This window comes from Oncorhynchus masou, chromosome 20 (assembly GCF_036934945.1).
Source record: "Oncorhynchus masou masou isolate Uvic2021 chromosome 20, UVic_Omas_1.1, whole genome shotgun sequence".
NCBI lineage: Eukaryota > Metazoa > Chordata > Actinopteri > Salmoniformes > Salmonidae > Oncorhynchus > Oncorhynchus masou.
The window spans coordinates 25,476,009-25,496,757 of record NC_088231.1 but is presented as its reverse complement, the minus strand read 5'-3'; the positions used below and the strand labels follow the sequence as shown (position 1 = coordinate 25,496,757).

At 46.1% G+C, this 20,749-nt stretch overlaps 1 protein-coding gene across 1 annotated transcript in view; it reads right to left on the bottom strand.

Moving 5' to 3' along the window:
• Nucleotides 1–3,765: 3,765 nt before the first annotated feature.
• The window catches only part of LOC135507199 (wolframin-like), a 54,504-nt gene continuing 37,520 nt past the window's right edge, over nt 3,766–20,749 (bottom strand). The window contains exons 14-18 of the mRNA XM_064926792.1: nt 16,100–16,216; nt 15,620–16,003; nt 7,922–8,008; nt 6,153–6,296; nt 3,766–5,982 (exon numbers count right to left, since the gene is read on the bottom strand). Of these exons, the coding sequence (XP_064782864.1) occupies nt 5,881–5,982; nt 6,153–6,296; nt 7,922–8,008; nt 15,620–16,003; nt 16,100–16,216 (834 nt within the window). The 3' untranslated portion in view covers nt 3,766–5,880. The remainder of the gene's footprint in view (nt 5,983–6,152; nt 6,297–7,921; nt 8,009–15,619; nt 16,004–16,099; nt 16,217–20,749) is intronic.

Here is a 20,749-nt window from a genome sequence, read left to right as displayed (position 1 = left end):
CTAGTTTAAAGGGGCAATGTGGGACTGATGCACTTCTAGGGTTGGTGGCCACTAGTTTAAAGGGGCAATATGGGACTGATGCACTTCTAGGGTTGGTGGCCACTGGTTTTAAGGGGCAATATGGGACTGATGCACTTCTAGGGTTGGTGGCCACTGGTTTTAAGGGGCAATATGGGACTGATGCACTTCTAGGGTTGGTGGCCACTAGTTTAAAGGGGCAATGTGGGATTGATGCTCGTCCGGGGTTGGTGGCCACTAGTTTAAAGGGGCAATCTGGGACTGATGCACTTCTAGGGTTGGTGGCCACTAGTTTAAAGGGGCAATGTGGGACTGAAGCACTTCTAGGGTTGGTGGCCACTGGTTTTAAGGGGCAATATGGGACTGATGCACTTCTAGGGTTGGTGGCCACTAGTTTAAAGGGGCAATGTGGGATTGATGCTCGTCCGGGGTTGGTGGCCACTAGTTTTAAGGGGCAATATGGGACTGATGCACTTCTAGGGTTGGTGGCCACTAGTTTAAAGGGGCAATGTGGGACTGATGCACTTCTAGGGTTGGTGGCCACTAGTTTAAAGGGGCAATGTGGGATTGATGCTCGTCCGGGGTTGGTGGCCACTGGTTTAAAGGGGCAATATGGGACTGATGCACTTCTAGGGTTGGTGGCCACTAGTTTAAAGGGGCAATGTGGGACTGATGCACTTCTAGGGTTGGTGGCCACTAGTTTAAAGGGGCAATGTGGGACTGATGCACTTCTAGGGTTGGTGGCCGCTGGTTTTAAGGGGCAATATGGGACTGATGCACTTCTAGGGTTGGTGGCCACTAGTTTAAAGGGGCAATGTGGGATTGATGCTCGTCCGGGGTTGGTGGCCACTGGTTGAAAGGGGCAATATGGGACTGATGCACTTCTAGGGTTGGTGGCCACTAGTTTAAAGGGGCAATGTGGGATTGATGCTCGTCCGGGGTTGGTGGCCACTGGTTGAAAGGGGCAATATGGGACTGATGCACTTCTAGGGTTGGTGGCCACTAGTTTAAAGGGGCAATGTGGGACTGATGCTCGTCCGTGGTTGGTGGCCACTGGTTTAAAGGGGCAATCTGGAGTTCTGCAACATCACACCGCTTGAGTTCTCTCTCCTCCAATCATACACAGTAGTGTAGTGACGTCAGCGCGGCAACCTCACGGCTAACCAATCAGTAAGAGTGTTGTTGTGCTGTGGTTAGGACCATTGCAACAGTAGCATGTTATCCAGTGTTACTGTCGTTGTATATCTATCATACCTGTATAACTAGCAGTTATCTGAACACTCCAAATGAACACTTGATGAAGGAATGTGTACAACAAAATAAATTAAATGATATGAACCTGAGGATCAATCGTGGTGTTGATTATTTGATGAAACTGTGTTTTTGTGTGACATTCTTTGTTTGTGGGCGACTGTCTTCTTCATCACATCCTACAGGAGGCCTGGTGCTGTAAAAGAGCTTTACAGTAACCCAGCCTAGGCCCTAATGAAAGAGCTTTACAGTAACCCAGCCTAGACCCTAATGAAAGAGCTTTACAGTAACCCAGCCTAGACCCTAATGAAAGAGCTTTACAGTAACCCAGCCTAGACCCTAATGAAAATGCTTTACAGTAACCCAGCCTAGACCCTAATGAAAATGCTTTACAGTAACCCAGCCTAGACCCTAATGAAAATGCTTTACAGTAACCCAGCCTAGACCCTAATGAAAATGCTTTACAGTAACCCGGCCTAGACCCTAATGAAAGAGCTTTACAGTAACCCAGCCTAGACCCTAATGAAAGAGCTTTACAGTAACCCAGCCTAGACCCTAATGAAAGAGCTTTACAGTAACCCAGCCTAGACCCTAATGAAAGAGCTTTACAGTAACCCAGCCTAGACCCTAATGAAAATGCTTTACAGTAACCCAGCCTAGACCCTAATAAAAGAGCTTTACAGTAACCCAGCCTAGACCCTAATGGAAGAGCTTTACAGTAACCCAGCCTAGACCCTAATGAAAGAGCTTTACAGTAACCCAGCCTAGACCCTAATGAAAATGCTTTACAGTAACCCAGCCTAGACCCTAATGAAAGAGCTTTACAGTAACCCAGCCTAGACCCTAATGAAAGAGCTTTACAGTAACCCAGCCTAGACCCTAATGAAAGAGCTTTACAGTAACCCAGCCTAGACCCTAATAAAAGAGCTTTACAGTAACCCAGCCTAGACCCTAATGGAAGAGCTTTACAGTAACCCAGCCTAGACCCTAATGGAAGAGCTTTACAGTAACCCAGCCTAGACCCTAATGAAAATGCTTTACAGTAACCCAGCCTAGACCCTAAAGAAAGAGCTTTACAGTAACCCAGCCTAGACCCTAATGAAAATGCTTTACAGTAACCCAGCCTAGACCCTAATGAAAATGCTTTACAGTAACCCAGCCTAGACCCTAAAGAAAGAGCTTTACAGTAACCCAGCCTAGACCCTAATGAAAATGCTTTACAGTAACCCAGCCTAGACCCTAATGAAAATGCTTTACAGTAACCCAGCCTAGACCCTAATGGAAGAGCTTTACAGTAACCCAGCCTAGACCCTAATGAAAATGCTTTACAGTAACCCAGCCTAGACCCTAATGAAAGAGCTTTACAGTAACCCAGCCTAGACCAAGAGCAAGAAAAGCAGAAGCCAGACCACAGTGTCTGTAAGGCGTGCGTAGTGAGGTGCGTAGTGAGGTGCGTACTGGCGGCAGAGAAGTCAGGCGCAGGAGAGTGTTAAGACTGTGTTACAACGGTGCAGTTTAATAATAAAAATCACAGTGAACAAAAACAATAAATAAATACAATGGAACGAAACCCTTCGCACATGAGACATAACGTGCACAAACTCTTACAAATCAACAATACCCGGACAAGGACATGGAGGGGGAACAGAGGGTTAAATACACCACATGTAATTGATGGAACTGAAACCAGGTGTGAGGGAAGACGAGACAAAACAAATGGAAAATCAAAAAGGTGGATCGGCGATGGCTAGAAGGCCGGTGACGTCGACCGCCGAACGAACAAGGAGAAGGACCGACTTCGGCTGAAGTCTTGACAGTGACATATTTGGCACAACGGTTGGGATGCCAGTTGTATCAGAGTTTTTCTGCACACAAATAAAAATACACAAGCGTTTGGAGACACTGCTCAATGGATCTGCAACAAACTCTTCATTGCATCACACAAAAAAAAAAAAAAATCAGATCACAACCATTGTGTCCAATGTGTTTTAGATCAGTTGGCAGGAACCTGAGTGTGAACGGGACCCAAAACTACAAAACACAAACCTAAGCTGTGACTGAGTTGAACAGACAGTGAAACTGAGACTCAGGGCTAACGGATGGCTGATACCTCTCACTGCGCCAGGGAGAGGACCAAATATACATCAAAAAAACGTGTTTCAGTTTCTCAAAGACGTGTTTGAACATGGCATGGTTCTTGTCAGTGTAGTCTATATCTGTGTGTGTAAGGTTGTAAAATTCAAGTAACTTTCAATTAAATTCTCAGGATTTCCTGCTTGTCTCCCCACCCCCTGATTCCGGGAATCTCCCAAACTGGAAAACCTGGGAATCTTGGGAAAATGACTGGAATTTTCCAAACTTTTCTGTGTGCTTCACTACACTGCCCTGACCAGTTGTAAGACAGTGCAGTGAATGTATCCGGTGCTACATGGTACATTATTGCATCAGTATAATATGTCTCGTTATTTAAAAAAAGAGAGAATTCATTCATTCATTCGACATTCATTCTAATTTAATTTAAAGTTTGTACATTTAAAAAAAAAAAAAGTACCAATTTTAAATTTACACACTTAACAAGATAAGAGCATAGAGAGTGTTTTGTAGATGCTGAGAAAGCAATGTATGTTTTTAAATAACATTCTTACAACATACTAATGTTTTTAAATAGCATTCTTTTTTTTTAATGTTCTGAGAACAGGACTTTAAATTAAAACCATGAGGAAACGTTATGCTGAAGTACTGAAATTAAATATTTTAATGTTCTCTGAACGTGACTAAGTAGAACCATGAGGAAACCTGTAGAAAACGTTATGCTGAAGTACTGATATTAATTATTTGTATGTTCTCTGAACATTCTCTGAGACCATGACTAAATAAAGCAATGAGGAAACCTGTAGGAAACGTTATGCTGAAGTACTGAAATTAAATAGTTTTATGTTCTCTGAACATTCTCTGAGACCATGACTAAATAGAACAATGAGGAAACCTGTAAAAACCTGTAGAAAATATTATGCTGAAGAACTGACATTCCCAAAAGAAGAACGTTGTTTCTTAACGTTTTCTGAACAAATTTGAGAACATTAATTTATATCGAACCGTGAGGAAACGTTATTGGAAAGTTGTATGCAATATAACAACCACTAGACATTCTGCAACCACTAGACATTCTTCAACCACTAGACATTCTTCAACCACTAGACATTCTTCAACCACTAGACATTCTAGAACCACTAGACATTCTTCAACCACTAGACATTCTTCAACCACTAGACATTCTAGAACCACTAGACATTCTAGAACACACTCTCACCAAGCTCAAAGATGTTTGCCTTTCCTTTATTTAACTAGGCAAGTCACTGAAGAACTAATTCTTATTTTACATTGACGGCCTACCCCGGGCCAAACCCGGGCCAAACCCCGGCCGGCGCTGGGACAATTGTGCGCCGCGCTATGGGACTTCACGATAACGGCCGGTTGTGATACAGGCCCCGGATCGAACCAGGGTCTTTAGTGACGCCTCTAGTGCTGCGACGCGGTGCCTTTAAACCGCTGCGCCACTCGGGTTAACATATGGTTTTCAGAACGTTATGTGCTAGCTGGGAAACATCCAAAAGTTACTAAGTGCTACATTTCAGATAAACCACTGCAAATACATACATACATACATACATACATACATACATACATACATACATACATACATACATACATACATACATACATTACGTAGTTGTAGTACTATATAGATACATAGATATTCTACATACACAAGTCATCAGTGTGTTCCTAAGACAGTTAAATACACAACTCTTAATACTATATTTGTAAGGGCTGTTCCTCTGAAATCTTCATGCACCATGATTCCCTCGGGTCTTCCGCCAGTTATCCCCGTTTTAAAAAGACCACTCTGGCTATTTGTGAACCGTTTCCCATTGAGAAAAGACAGCGCCAGTGGAAATGCATTCAGGTAATGCAGTTTACAGATGACCCACTTCCTCGTTTGATTTCAGCTCTCCGGGTGTTTCTGCCCGATAAGATACAATCTGACCCAACCATCCATTCCCGTCGTTAAAACGCTGACGTTGCCGTGGTAACGAGCCGCCTCATGAAGAAAAAAATAAAAATACAAAATGGCTTCCAGAAGAGAACAGCAGCAACTGTGTGTAACTGTAGCAACCGTTCTCTTTCGGGTGTTCCAACCAGAGACACGCCCCTTTTCACGCCTCCGTCCATCAACCCATCCCTCTAATCACTACGTTGCTCTACAAATGAAGGTGTATTGAATTGAATTCCTTCATTCATCCATTTCCTATTCCCCCCCCAGGTCCATTTTGAAAAATGGCTGCCACTGTCTCTTCCACCACTAGTTGGTCACACGTTGATGCTTTAGGACAGGAAGGGGGGGGGGGAAGGCAAGGTCCAAGACAAACTATTGTAAACATTAAAACATTCCAAGACAAAAATAAAGTTGTGCTGAATTGAAATCCTTCTATCCATCTATTCCTCTTTGTATTTTTCACACTGTCACCACATCTCTCTCCTTCCTCGTCCTGTCACTACATCTCTCTCCTTCCTCGTCCTGTCACTACATCTTTCTCCTTCCTCGCCCTGTCACACGTCGATACGTGCCGAGAGGAAGGGAGAGAAGAAGAAGTCGAACGCGAACTTGACGGAGTTGAGTGTGGTCCGTCTCCAGTCTCTCTCGATCTTCACCTGCAGAGAGGAAAGTACAGACACATGGTCCTCCGTAAGGCAGTTGGGTAGGAGCTTGCAAAAGCTAGGAGAGTGGGTTCGATTCCCGGGGCCTCCCATGTGTAAAATGTATGCCAGCATGACTAACTGTCTCCGGGGAGAATTATCTGCTAAATGGCACTATATGTTACCTGTCCGGCAGAGGTCAGAAGGGAGGAGTCACAGTCCAGACAGTAGATGGCCTTCAGCTCGAATGACGGGACCTGGCCCCCCAGACGACCCTCCAACGTAGTGCTGAACTCCACCAGGCTGCCGGGCTGCAGGCGCAGCAACACCTAGACAACACCAACATCATTTAGGATAATCATAATAGCAGCAACACCAACAGCTTCATCATTTAGCCATTTAGGATAATCATAATCAATTAGGATAACCACTTAGGATAATCATAATCAATTAGGATAACCACTTAGGATAATCATAATCAATTAGGATAACCATTTAGGATAATCATAATCAATTAGGATAACCATTTAGGATAATCATAATCAATTAGGATAACCACTTAGGATAATCATAATCAATTAGGATAACCACTTAGGATAATAATTTAGGATAATAATTTAGGATAATCAAAATCATTTAGGATAACCATAATAGCAGCAACACCTAGACAACACCAACAGCTTCATCATTTAGCCATTTAGGATAATCATAATCATTTAGGATAACCATTTAGGATAATCAAAATCATTTAGGATAACCATTAAGGATAATCATAATCATTTAGGATAACCATTTAGGATAATCAAAATCAATTAGGATAACCACTTCGGATAATCATAATCAATTAGGATAACCATTTGGGATAATCATAATCAATTAGGATAACCACTTAGGATAATCATAATCAATTAGGATAACCACTTCGGATAATCATAATCAATTAGGATAACCACTTCGGATAATCATAATCAATTAGGATAACCACTTAGGATAATCATAATCAATTAGGATAACCACTTAGGATAATCATAATCAATTAGGATAACCACTTAGGATAATCATAATCAATTAGGATAACCACTTCGGATAATCATAATCAATTAGGATAACCATTTAGGATAATCAAAATCATTTAGGATAACCATTTAGGATAATCAAAATAATTTAGGATAACCATTTAGGATACTCATAATCATTTAGGATAACCATTTAGGATAATCAAAATCATTTAGGATAACCATTTAGGATAATCAAAATCATTTAGGATAACCATTTAGGATAATCAAAATAATTTAGGATAACCATTTAGGATACTCATAATCATTTAGGATAACCATTTAGGATAATCAAAATCATTTAGGATAACCATTTAGGATAATCAAAATCATTTAGGATAACCATTTAGGATAATCAAAATCATTTAGGATAACCATTAAGGATAATCATAATCATTTAGGATAACCATTAAGGATAATCATAATCAATTAGGATAACCACTTAGGATAATCATAATCAATTAGGATAATCAATTAGGATAACCACTTAGGATAATAATTTAGGATAATAATTTGGGACAGTAATTTAGGATAATCAAAATCATTTAGGATAACCATTAAGGATAATAATTTCGGATAATCATAATAATTTAGGTTAATAATTTAGGATAATCATAACCATTTCAGATAACCATTTAGGCATTTTAGCAGATGCTTTTTTACAAAGTTACTTACGGTCATGCATACATACATTTTACATTCGGGAGACCCCAGTAGGTTAATCATTTTAATGTAAAGTTATTTAATGAGAACACCGAGATACCAACAGAGTGGTGTATTTAGAGTGTAAAGACAGTGAGGTTTATGCACAATGAAAAGGCCGAGCTCTGTCAATGCATGGCTTTGGACAACACCAACAGCAACAGGTTAATAATGATCATCGTTAGAACAGGGTTTACCTGTCTGAACTCGTGACTGGCCACCAGTTTGATGTCTCTGGCCCGGTCCTCTGGAATCCCGTCTTCCTCGGGCATCCCCACGCCCACCTCAAATCAAATCAAACTTTGATTATAGTACATTTAAAAAATGTAAAAATATAACACTTTACATTAAAACAATAAAAAACAATAAAATGAAAAGCAGTAAAATTGGATAAGTAACAGCTCATAAAACATATATAGTATGTTCACAACTGTTACTGAATCAAGTAAACTGTTACTGAATCAAGTAAACTGTTACTGAATCAACTAAACTTTTACTGAATCAACTAAACTGTTACTGAATCAAGTAAACTGTTACTGAATCAACTAAACTGTTACTGAATCAAGTAAACTGTTACTGAATCAAGTAAACTGTTACTGAATCAAGTAAACTGTTACTGAATCAAGTAAACTGTTACTGAATCAAGTAAACTGTTACTGAATCAAGTAGACTGTTACTGAATCAAGTAGACTGTTACTGAATCAAGTAAACTGTTACTGAATCAAGTAAACTGTTACTGAATCAAGTAAACTGTTACTGAATCAAGTAAACTATCAGCGGGTAGAACAGAGTGTATCTACAACTATTACTGATTAAAGGTCCTGGTCCCTTGGGGCCCAGCGGGTAGAACAGAGTATATCTACAACTATTACTGGTCCCTTGGGGCCCAGCAGGTAGAACAGAGAGTATCTACAACTATTACCGGTCCCATGGGGCCCAGCGGGTAGAACAGAGTATATCTACAACTATTACTGGTCCCTTGGGGCCCAGCGGGTAGAACAGAGTATATCTACAACTATTACTGATTAAAGGTCCCGGTCCCATGGGGCCCAGCGGGTAGAACAGAGTATATCTACAACTATTGCTGGTCCCTTGGGGCCCAGTGGGTAGAACAGAGTATATCTACAACTATTACTGATTAAAGGTCCCGGTCCCATGGGGTCCAACGGGTAGAACAGAGTATATCTACAACTATTGCTGGTCCCTTGGGGCCCAGCGGGTAGAACAGAGTATATCTACAACTATTGCTGGTCCCTTGGGGCCCAGCGGGTAGAACAGAGTATATCTACAACTATTACTGGTCCCTTGGGGCCCAGCAGGTAGAACAGAGAGTATCTACAACTATTACTGGTCCCTTGGGGCCCAGCGGGTAGAACAGAGAGTATCTACAACTATTACTAGTCCCTTGGGGCCCAGCGGGTAGAACAGAGTATATCTACAACTATTACTGGTCCCTTGGGGCCCAGCAGGTAGAACAGAGAGTATCTACAACTATTACTGGTCCCTTGGGGCCCAGCAGGTAGAACAGAGAGTATCTACAACTATTACTGGTCCCTTGGGGCCCAGCGGGTAGAACAGAGTATATCTACAACTATTACTGATTAAAGGTCCCGGTCCCATGGGGTCCAACGGGTAGAACAGAGTATATCTACAACTATTGCTGGTCCCTTGGGGTCCAACGGGTAGAACAGAGAGTATCTACAACTATTACTGATTAAAGGTCCTGGTCCCTTGGGGCCCAGCGGGTAGAACAGAGAGTATCTACAACTATTACTGGTCCCTTGGGGCCCAGCAGGTAGAACAGAGAGTATCTACAACTATTACTAGTCCCTTGGGGCCCAGCGGGTAGAACAGAGTATATCTACAACTATTACTGGTCCCATGGGGCCCAGCAGGTAGAACAGAGTATATCTACAACTATTACTGGTCCCATGGGGCCCAGCGGGTAGAACAGAGTATATCTACAACTATTACTGGTCCCTTGGGGCCCAGCGGGTAGAACAGAGTATATCTACAACTATTACTGGTCCCTTGGGGCCCAGCGGGTAGAACAGAGTATATCTACAACTATTACTGGTCCCTTGGGGCCCAGCAGGTAGAACAGAGTATATCTACAACTATTACTGGTCCCATGGGGCCCAGTGGGTAGAACAGAGTATATCTACAACTATTACTGGTCCCATGGGGCCCAGTGGGTAGAACAGAGAGTATCTACAACTATTACTGGTCCCTTGGGGCCCAGCAGGTAGAACAGAGAGTATCTACAACTATTACTGGTCCCATGGGGCCAGCGGGTAGAACAGAGAGTATCTACAACTATTACTGGTCCCATGGGGCCCAGCAGGTAGAACAGAGAGTATCTACAACTATTACTGGTCCCATGGGGCCCAGCGGGTAGAACAGAGAGTATCTACAACTATTACTGGTCCCATGGGGCCCAGCAGGTAGAACAGAGAGTATCTACAACTATTACTGGTCCCTTGGGGCCCAGTGGGTAGAACAGAGAGTATCTACAACTATTACTAGTCCCTTGGGGCCCAGCAGGTAGAACAGAGTATATCTACAACTATTACTGGTCCCTTGGGGCCCAGTGGGTAGAACAGAGAGTATCTACAACTATTACTGGTCCCATGGGGCCCAGCAGGTAGAACAGAGTATATCTACAACTATTACTGGTCCCATGGGGCCCAGCGGGTAGAACAGAGTATATCTACAACTATTACTAGTCCCTTGGGGCCCAGCAGGTAGAACAGAGTATATCTACAACTATTACTGGTCCCAAGGGGCCCAGCGGGTAGAACAGAGTATATCTACAACTATTACTGGTCCCTTGGGGCCCAGCGGGTAGAACAGAGAGTATCTACAACTATTACTGGTCCCTTGGGGCCCAGCGGGTAGAACAGAGTATATCTACAACTATTACTGGTCCCATGGGGCCCAGCGGGTAGAACAGAGTATATCTACAACTATTACTGGTCCCATGGGGCCCAGCGGGTAGAACAGAGTATATCTACAACTATTACTGGTCCCTTGGGGCCCAGCGGGTAGTACAGAGTATATCTACAACTATTACTGGTCCCTTGGGGCCCAGCGGGTAGAACAGAGAGTATCTACAACTATTACTGGTCCCGTGGGGCCCAGCGGGTAGAACAGAGTATATCTACAACTATTACTGGTCCCGTGGGGCCCAGCGGGTAGAACAGAGAGTATCTACAACTATTACTGGTCCCTTGGGGCCCAGCGGGTAGAACAGAGTATATCTACAACTATTACTGGTCCCTTGGGGCCCAGCAGGTAGAACAGAGAGTATCTACAACTATTACTGGTCCCATGGGGCCCAGTGGGTAGAACAGAGTATATCTACAACTATTACTGGTCCCTTGGGGCCCAACGGGTAGAACAGAGTATATCTACAACTATTACTGGTCCCTTGGGGCCCAACAGGTAGAACAGAGAGTATCTACAACTATTACTGGTCCCTTGGGGCCCAGCAGGTAGAACAGAGTATATCTACAACTATTACTGATTAAAGGTCCCAGTCCCTTGGGGCCCAGCGGGTAGAACAGAGTATATCTACAACTATTACTGGTCCCTTGGGGCCCAGCGGGTAGAACAGAGTATATCTACAACTATTACTGATTAAAGGTCCCGGTCCCATGGGTCCCAGCGGGTAGAACAGAGTATATCTACAACTATTGCTGGTCCCTTGGGGCCCAGCAGGTAGAACAGAGTATATCTACAACTATTACTGGTCCCATGGGGCCCAGCGGGTAGAACAGAGAGTATCTACAACTATTGCTGGTCCCTTGGGGCCCAGCGGGTAGAACAGAGTATATCTACAACTATTACTGGTCCCATGGAGCCCAGCGGGTAGAACAGAGTATATCTACAACTATTACTGGTCCCATGGGGCCCAGCAGGTAGAACAGAGTATATCTACAACTATTACTGGTCCCATGGGGCCCAGCGGGTAGAACAGAGAGTATCTACAACTATTGCTGGTCCCTTGGGGCCCAGCGGGTAGAACAGAGTATATCTACAACTATTACTGGTCCCATGGGGCCCAGCGGGTAGAACAGAGAGTATCTACAACTATTACTGGTCCCATGGGGCCCAGTGGGTAGAACAGAGAGTATCTACAACTATTACTGGTCCCTTGGGGCCCAACGGGTATAACAGAGTATATCTACAACTATTGCTGGTCCCTTGGGGCCCAGTGGGTAGAACAGAGAGTATCTACAACTATTACTGGTCCCTTGGGGCCCAGCAGGTAGAACAGAGTATATCTACAACTATTACTGGTCCCTTGGGGCCCAGCGGGTAGAACAGAGTATATCTACAACTATTACTGGTCCCTTGGGGCCCAGCGGGTAGAACAGAGTATATCTACAACTATTGCTGGTCCCTTGGGGCCCAGCGGGTAGAACAGAGTATATCTACAACTATTACTGGTCCCATGGGGCCCAGCGGGTAGAACAGAGAGTATCTACAACTATTACTGGTCCCATGGGGCCCAGCGGGTAGAACAGAGTATATCTACAACTATTACTGATTAAAGGTCCCGGTCCCATGGGGTCCAACGGGTAGAACAGAGTATATCTACAACTATTGCTGGTCCCTTGGGGTCCAACGGGTAGAACAGAGAGTATCTACAACTATTACTGATTAAAGGTCCTGGTCCCTTGGGGCCCAGCGGGTAGAACAGAGAGTATCTACAACTATTACTGGTCCCTTGGGGCCCAGCAGGTAGAACAGAGAGTATCTACAACTATTACTGGTCCCTTGGGGCCCAGCAGGTAGAACAGAGAGTATCTACAACTATTACTAGTCCCTTGGGGCCCAGCGGGTAGAACAGAGTATATCTACAACTATTACTGGTCCCTTGGGGCCCAGCAGGTAGAACAGAGAGTATCTACAACTATTACTGGTCCCATGGGGCCCAGCGGGTAGAACAGAGTATATCTACAACTATTACTGGTCCCTTGGGGCCCAGCAGGTAGAACAGAGTATATCTACAACTATTACTGGTCCCATGGGGCCCAGCGGGTAGAACAGAGAGTATCTACAACTATTACTGGTCCCATGGGGCCCAGCAGGTAGAACAGAGTATATCTACAACTATTACTGGTCCCTTGGGGCCCAGCAGGTAGAACAGAGTATATCTACAACTATTACTGGTCCCATGGGGCCCAGCGGGTAGAACAGAGAGTATCTACAACTATTACTGGTCCCATGGGGCCCAGCAGGTAGAACAGAGAGTATCTACAACTATTACTGGTCCCATGGGGCCCAGCGGGTAGAACAGAGTATATCTACAACTATTACTGGTCCCATGGGGCCCAGTGGGTAGAACAGAGAGTATCTACAACTATTACTGGTCCCTTGGGGCCCAGCAGGTAGAACAGAGAGTATCTACAACTATTACTGGTCCCATGGGGCCCAGCGGGTAGAACAGAGAGTATCTACAACTATTACTGGTCCCATGGGGCCCAGCAGGTAGAACAGAGAGTATCTACAACTATTACTGGTCCCATGGGGCCCAGCGGGTAGAACAGAGAGTATCTACAACTATTACTGGTCCCATGGGGCCCAGCAGGTAGAACAGAGAGTATCTACAACTATTACTGGTCCCTTGGGGCCCAGTGGGTAGAACAGAGAGTATCTACAACTATTACTAGTCCCTTGGGGCCCAGCAGGTAGAACAGAGTATATCTACAACTATTACTGGTCCCTTGGGGCCCAGTGGGTAGAACAGAGAGTATCTACAACTATTACTGGTCCCATGGGGCCCAGCAGGTAGAACAGAGTATATCTACAACTATTACTGGTCCCATGGGGCCCAGCGGGTAGAACAGAGTATATCTACAACTATTACTAGTCCCTTGGGGCCCAGCTGGTAGAACAGAGTATATCTACAACTATTACTGGTCCCAAGGGGCCCAGCGGGTAGAACAGAGTATATCTACAACTATTACTGGTCCCTTGGGGCCCAGCGGGTAGAACAGAGAGTATCTACAACTATTACTGGTCCCTTGGGGCCCAGCGGGTAGAACAGAGTATATCTACAACTATTACTGGTCCCATGGGGCCCAGCGGGTAGAACAGAGTATATCTACAACTATTACTGGTCCCTTGGGGCCCAGCGGGTAGAACAGAGAGTATCTACAACTATTACTGGTCCCATGGGGCCCAGCAGGTAGAACAGAGTATATCTACAACTATTACTGGTCCCTTGGGGCCCAGCGGGTAGAACAGAGAGTATCTACAACTATTACTGGTCCCTTGGGGCCCAGCGGGTAGAACAGAGAGTATCTACAACTATTACTGGTCCCTTGGGGCCCAACGGGTAGAACAGAGAGTATCTACAACTATTACTGGTCCCTTGGGGCCCAGCGGGTAGAACAGAGAGTATCTACAACTATTACTGGTCCCTTGGGGCCCAGCAGGTAGAACAGAGTATATCTACAACTATTACTGGTCCCTTGGGGCCCAACAGGTAGAACAGAGAGTATCTACAACTATTACTGGTCCCTTGGGGCCCAGCAGGTAGAACAGAGTATATCTACAACTATTACTGATTAAAGGTCCCAGTCCCTTGGGGCCCAGCGGGTAGAACAGAGTATATCTACAACTATTACTGGTCCCTTGGGGCCCAGCGGGTAGAACAGAGTATATCTACAACTATTACTGATTAAAGGTCCCGGTCCCATGGGTCCCAGCGGGTAGAACAGAGTATATCTACAACTATTGCTGGTCCCTTGGGGCCCAGCAGGTAGAACAGAGTATATCTACAACTATTACTGGTCCCATGGGGCCCAGCGGGTAGAACAGAGAGTATCTACAACTATTGCTGGTCCCTTGGGGCCCAGCGGGTAGAACAGAGTATATCTACAACTATTACTGGTCCCATGGGGCCCAGCGGGTAGAACAGAGTATATCTACAACTATTACTGGTCCCATGGGGCCCAGCGGGTAGAACAGAGAGTATCTACAACTATTGCTGGTCCCTTGGGGCCCAGCGGGTAGAACAGAGTATATCTACAACTATTACTGGTCCCATGGGGCCCAGCGGGTAGAACAGAGAGTATCTACAACTATTACTGGTCCCATGGGGCCCAGTGGGTAGAACAGAGAGTATCTACAACTATTACTGGACCCTTGGGGCCCAACGGGTATAACAGAGTATATCTACAACTATTGCTGGTCCCTTGGGGCCCAGTGGGTAGAACAGAGAGTATCTACAACTATTACTGGTCCCTTGGGGCCCAGCAGGTAGAACAGAGTATATCTACAACTATTACTGGTCCCTTGGGGCCCAGCGGGTAGAACAGAGTATATCTACAACTATTACTGGTCCCTTGGGGCCCAGCGGATAGAACAGAGTATATCTACAACTATTACTGGTCCCTTGGGGCCCAGCGGGTAGAACAGAGTATATCTACAACTATTACTGGTCCCTTGGGGCCCAGCGGGTAGAACAGAGAGTATCTACAACTATTACTGGTCCCTTGGGGCCCAGCAGGTAGAACAGAGAGTATCTACAACTATTACTGGTCCCTTGGGGCCCAGCGGGTAGAACAGAGAGTATCTACAACTATTACTGGTCCCTTGGGGCCCAGCGGGTAGAACAGAGAGTATCTACAACTATTACTGGTCCCTTGGGGCCCAACGGGTACAACTATTACTGATTAAAGGTCCCGGACCCACGGGGCCCAGCAGGTAGAACATGGCGCTTGCAACACCAGGAAGTGAGTTCGATTCCCGCTGGGGACCAGTATGAAAAATGACGAAAAAAAATATTCACTCAATACTGTAAGTCGCTCCGGAGAAGAGTGTCTGTTAAATGACTAACAATGTCAAAGCTAAAAAACGTAAACGTTGCCTGTATCTCTTACCTCCAACACATAGCTGTCGTATCGCTTCACGTGACACGTGTGTTTGGCCAAAGCCTTAATCACACACAGCTCCTCCTCTTCCTGCTGCCGGAGGAGGACGGCCGTAGGCGCGGCAACGCCAAGCTCTGTGTCGTTGGCGTAGTCGGCGGCGGTGAGGTTAGCATTAGCGACGGTTGCCGTGGCGTCGGGGGTGTTGGGGTTGGCGGTTGAGGATGTGGAGGTGTTGGTAGAGTTGTTCCGCAGCGGGTCACATTTAGGATAGGTCTCTCCGTAAAGACAGCGTAACCAATCTCCCATGAACACCGGCAGCAGGTTGATGACGGACTGGGCTCCGTTCTCAGTTTCCGCTACACGCACCTGCCTGAACCTCCCCGTCCACGTCACCTGGAAATTATTTAAAAATAAAAAAGTTTTTGTTGAAAATGGCACAATATTCCCTTTACATACAGTATAGCTGGTGTCAGTGTTTAAGTGATGTACCTGGTGTCCATCCAGGTGTGTACAGAAGATCTGTGTCTGAGCCACACCTTTCACCTTCCAGGCAGGAGGACCACAGAGCTGCCCGTACTGTCTCCAGGTCAACGTAGAGTTATACCCCTAAACATCAACATTGCATTTCATTCAATTCAACTAAAGGTTAAATAAAATGAAATAAAATATGTAATTAAATCAGAGGAGTGCATTTAGCCATCTCTACACACTTTCCAGTACAAAGCCAAGTACAGCCCCAGTTACCATCCCATCCAGTACAAAGCCAAGTACAGCCCCAGTTACCATCCCATCCAGTATAAAGCCAAGTACAGCCCCAGTTACCATCCCATCCAGTATAAAGCCAAGTACAGCCCCAGTTACCATCCCATCCAGTATAAAGCCAAGTACAGCCCCAGTTACCATCCCATCCAGTATAAAGCCAAGTACAGCCCCAGTTACCATCCCATCCAGTATAAAGCCAAGTACAGCCCCAGTTACCATCCCATCCAGTATAAAGCCAAGTACAGCCCCAGTTACCATCCCATCCAGTGTAAAGCCAAGTACAGCCCCAGTTACCATCCCATCCAGTATAAAGCCAAGTACAGCCCCAGTTTCCATCCCATCCAGTACAAAGCCAAGTACAGCCCCAGTTACCATCCCATCCAGTACAAAGCCAAGTACAGCCCCAGTTACCATCCCATCCAGTATAAAGCCAAGTACAGCCCCAGTTACCATCCCATCCAGTACAAAGTGAGCCAAGTACAGCCCCAGTTACCATCCCATCCAGTCCAAAGCCAAGTACAGCCCCAGTTACCATCCCATCCAGTCCAAAGCCAAGTACAGCCCCAGTTACCATCCCATCCAGTATAAAGCCAAGTACAGCCCCAGTTACCATCCCATCCAGTATAAAGCCAAGTACAGCCCCAGTTACCATCCCATCCAGTATAAAGCCAAGTACAGCCCCAGTTACCGTCCCATCCAGTCCAAAGCCAAGTACAGCCCCAGTTACCATCCCATCCAGTATAAAGCCAAGTACAGCCCCAGTTACCGTCCCATCCAGTCCAAAGCCAAGTACAGCCCCAGTTACCATCCCATCCAGTATAAAGCCAAGTACAGCCCCAGTTACCATCCCATCCAGTCCAAAGCCAAGTACAGCTCCAGTTACCATCCCATCCAGTATAAAGCCAAGTCCAGCCCCAGTTACCATCCCATCCAGTCCAAAGCCAAGTACAGCCCCAGTTACCATCCCATCCAGTCCAAAGCCAAGTACAGCCCCAGTTACCATCCCATCCAGTACAAAGCCAAATACAGCCCCAGTTACCGTCCCATCCAGTACAAAGCCAAGTACAGCCCCAGTTACCATCCCATCCAGTACAAAGCCAAATACAGCCCCAGTTACCATCCCATCCAGTATAAAGCCAAGTACAGCCCCAGGTACCATCCCATCCAGTCCAAAGCCAAGTACAGCCCCAGTTACCATCCCATCCAGTATAAAGCCAAGTACAGCCCCAGTTACCGTCCCATCCAGTACAAAGCCAAGTACAGCCCCAGTTACCATCCCATCCAGTACAAAGCCAAGTACAGCCCCAGTTACCACCCCATCCAGTACAAAGCCAAGTACAGCCCCAGTTACCATCCCATCCAGTACAAAGCCAAGTCCAGCCCCAGTTACCATCCCATCCAGTACAAAGCCAAGTACTGCCCCAGTTACCATCCCATCCAGTACAAAGCCAAGTACAGCCCCAGTTACCATCCCATCCAGTATAAAGCCAAGTACAGCCCCAGTTACCATCCCATCCAGTATAAAGCAAAGTACAGCCCCAGTTACCATCCCATCCAGTCCAAAGCCAAGTACAGCCCCAGTTACCATCCCATCCAGTATAACGCCAAGTACAGCCCCAGTTACCATCCCATCCAGTCCAAAGCCAAGTACAGCCCCAGTTACCATCCCATCCAGTACAAAGCCAAGTACAGCCCCAGTTACCATCCCATCCAGTATAACGCCAAGTACAGCCCCAGTTACCATCCCATCCAGTATAACGCCAAGTAAAGCCCCAGTTACCATCCCATCCAGTACAAAGCCAAGTACAGCCCCAGTTACCATCCCATCCAGTATAAAGCCAAGTACAGCCCCAGTTACCATCCCATCCAGTACAAAGCCAAGTACAGCCCCAGTTACCATCCCATCCAGTATAAAGCCAAGTACAGCCCCAGTTACCATCCCATCCAGTCCAAAGCCAAGTACAGCCCCAGTTACCATCCCATCCAGTATAAAGCCAAGTACAGCCCCAGTTACCATCCCATCCAGTCCAAAGCCAAGTCCAGCCCCAGTTACCATCCCATCCAGTATAAAGCCAAGTACAGCCCCAGTTACCATCCCATCCAGTACAAAGCCAAGTACAGCCCCAGTTACCATCCCATCCAGTACAAAGCCAAGTACAGCCCCAGTTACCATCCCATCCAGTACAAAGCCAAGTACAGCCCCAGTTACCATCCCATCCAGTACAAAGCCAAGTACAGCCCCAGTTACCATCCCATCCAGTATAAAGCCAAGTACAGCCCCAGTTACCGTCCCATCCAGTATAAAGCCAAGTACAGCCCCAGTTACCATCCCATCCAGTACAAAGCCAAGTACAGCCCCAGTTACCATCCCATCCAGTATAAAGCCAAGTACAGCCCCAGTTACCGTCCCATCCAGTATAAAGCCAAGTACAGCCCCAGTTACCGTCCCATCCAGTATAAAGCCAAGTACAGCCCCAGTTACCATCCCATCCAGTATAAAGCCAAGTACAGCCCCAGTTACCGTCCCATCCAGTACAAAGCCAAGTACAGCCCCAGTTACCATCCCATCCAGTACAAAGCCAAGTACAGCCCCAGTTACCATCCCATCCAGTATAAAGCCAAGTACAGCCCCAGTTATCATCCCATCCAGTACAAAGCCAAGTACAGCCCCAGTTACCATCCCATCCAGTCCAAAGCCAAGTCCAGCCCCAGTTACCATCCCATCCAGTACAAAGCCAAGTACAGCCCCAGTTACCATCCCATCCAGTACAAAGCCAAGTACAGCCCCAGTTACCATCCCATCCAGTACAAAGCCAAGTACAGCCCCAGTTACCATCCCATCCAGTACAAAGCCAAGTACAGCCCCAGTTACCATCCCATCCAGTATAAAGCCAAGTACAGCCCCAGTTACCGTCCCATCCAGTATAAAGCCAAGTACAGCCCCAGTTACCATCCCATCCAGTACAAAGCCAAGTACAGCCCCAGTTACCATCCCATCCAGTATAAAGCCAAGTACAGCCCCAGTTACCGTCCCATCCAGTATAAAGCCAAGTACAGCCTCAGTTACCGTCCCATCCAGTATAAAGCCAAGTACAGCCCCAGTTACCATCCCATCCAGTATAAAGCCAAGTACAGCCCCAGTTACCGTCCCACCCAGTACAAAGCCAAGTACAGCCACGGTTACCATCCCATCCAGTACAAAGCCAAGTACAGCCCCAGTTACCATCCCATCCAGTATAAAGCCAAGTACAGCCCCAGTTATCATCCCATCCAGTACAAAGCCAAGTACAGCCCCAGTTACCATCCCATCCAGTCCAAAGCCAAGTCCAGCCCCAGTTACCATCCCATCCAGTACAAAGCCAAGTACAGCCCCAGTTACCATCCCATCCAGTACAAAGCCAAGTACAGCCCCAGTTACCATCCCATCCAGTACAAAGCCAAGTACAGCCCCAGTTACCGTCCCATCCAGTATAAAGCCAAGTACAGCCCCAGTTACCGTCCCATCCAGTATAAAGACAAGTACAGCCCCAGTTACCGTCCCATCCAGTATAAAGCCAAGTACAGCCCCAGTTACCATCCCATCCAGTCCAAAGCCAAGTACAGCCCCAGTTACCATCCCATCCAGTACAAAGCCAAATACAGCCCCAGTTAACATCCCATCCAGTCCAAAGCCAAGTACAGCTCCAGTTACCATCCGATCCAGTATAAAGCCAAGTACAGCACCAGTTACCATCCCATCCAGTATAAAGCCAAGTACAGCCCCAGTTACCATCCCATCCAGTACAAAGCCAAGTACAGCTCCAGTTACCATCCCATCCAGTATAAAGCCAAGTACAGCACCAGTTACCATCCCATCCAGTCCAAAGCCAAGTACAGCCCCAGTTACCATCCCATCCAGTACAAAGCCAAATACAGCCCCAGTTACCATCCCATCCAGTATAAAGCCAAGTACAGCCCCAGTTACCGTCCCATCCAGTACAAAGCCAAGTACAGCCCCAGTTACCATCCCATCCAGTACAAAGCCAAATACAGCCCCAGTTGTATTTGGCTTTGGGTGCAGGCCAGGCAGCAGGCTGTTAGCCAGCCTGCCAGCATAGTGGAGTCTGCCACTAGCATAGTCAGTGTAGTCAGCTCAGCTATTACCATTGAGACCGTGTCTGTGCCTCGACCTAGGTTGCGCAAAACTAAACATGGCGGTGTTCGCCTTAGCAATCTCACTAGGATAAAGACCACCTCCATTCCTGTCATTATTGAAAGAGATCATGATACCTCACATCTCAAAATAGGGCTACTTAATGTTAGATCCCTTACTTCAAAGGCAATTATAGTCAATGAACTAATCACTGATCATAATCTTGATGTGATTGGCCTGACTGA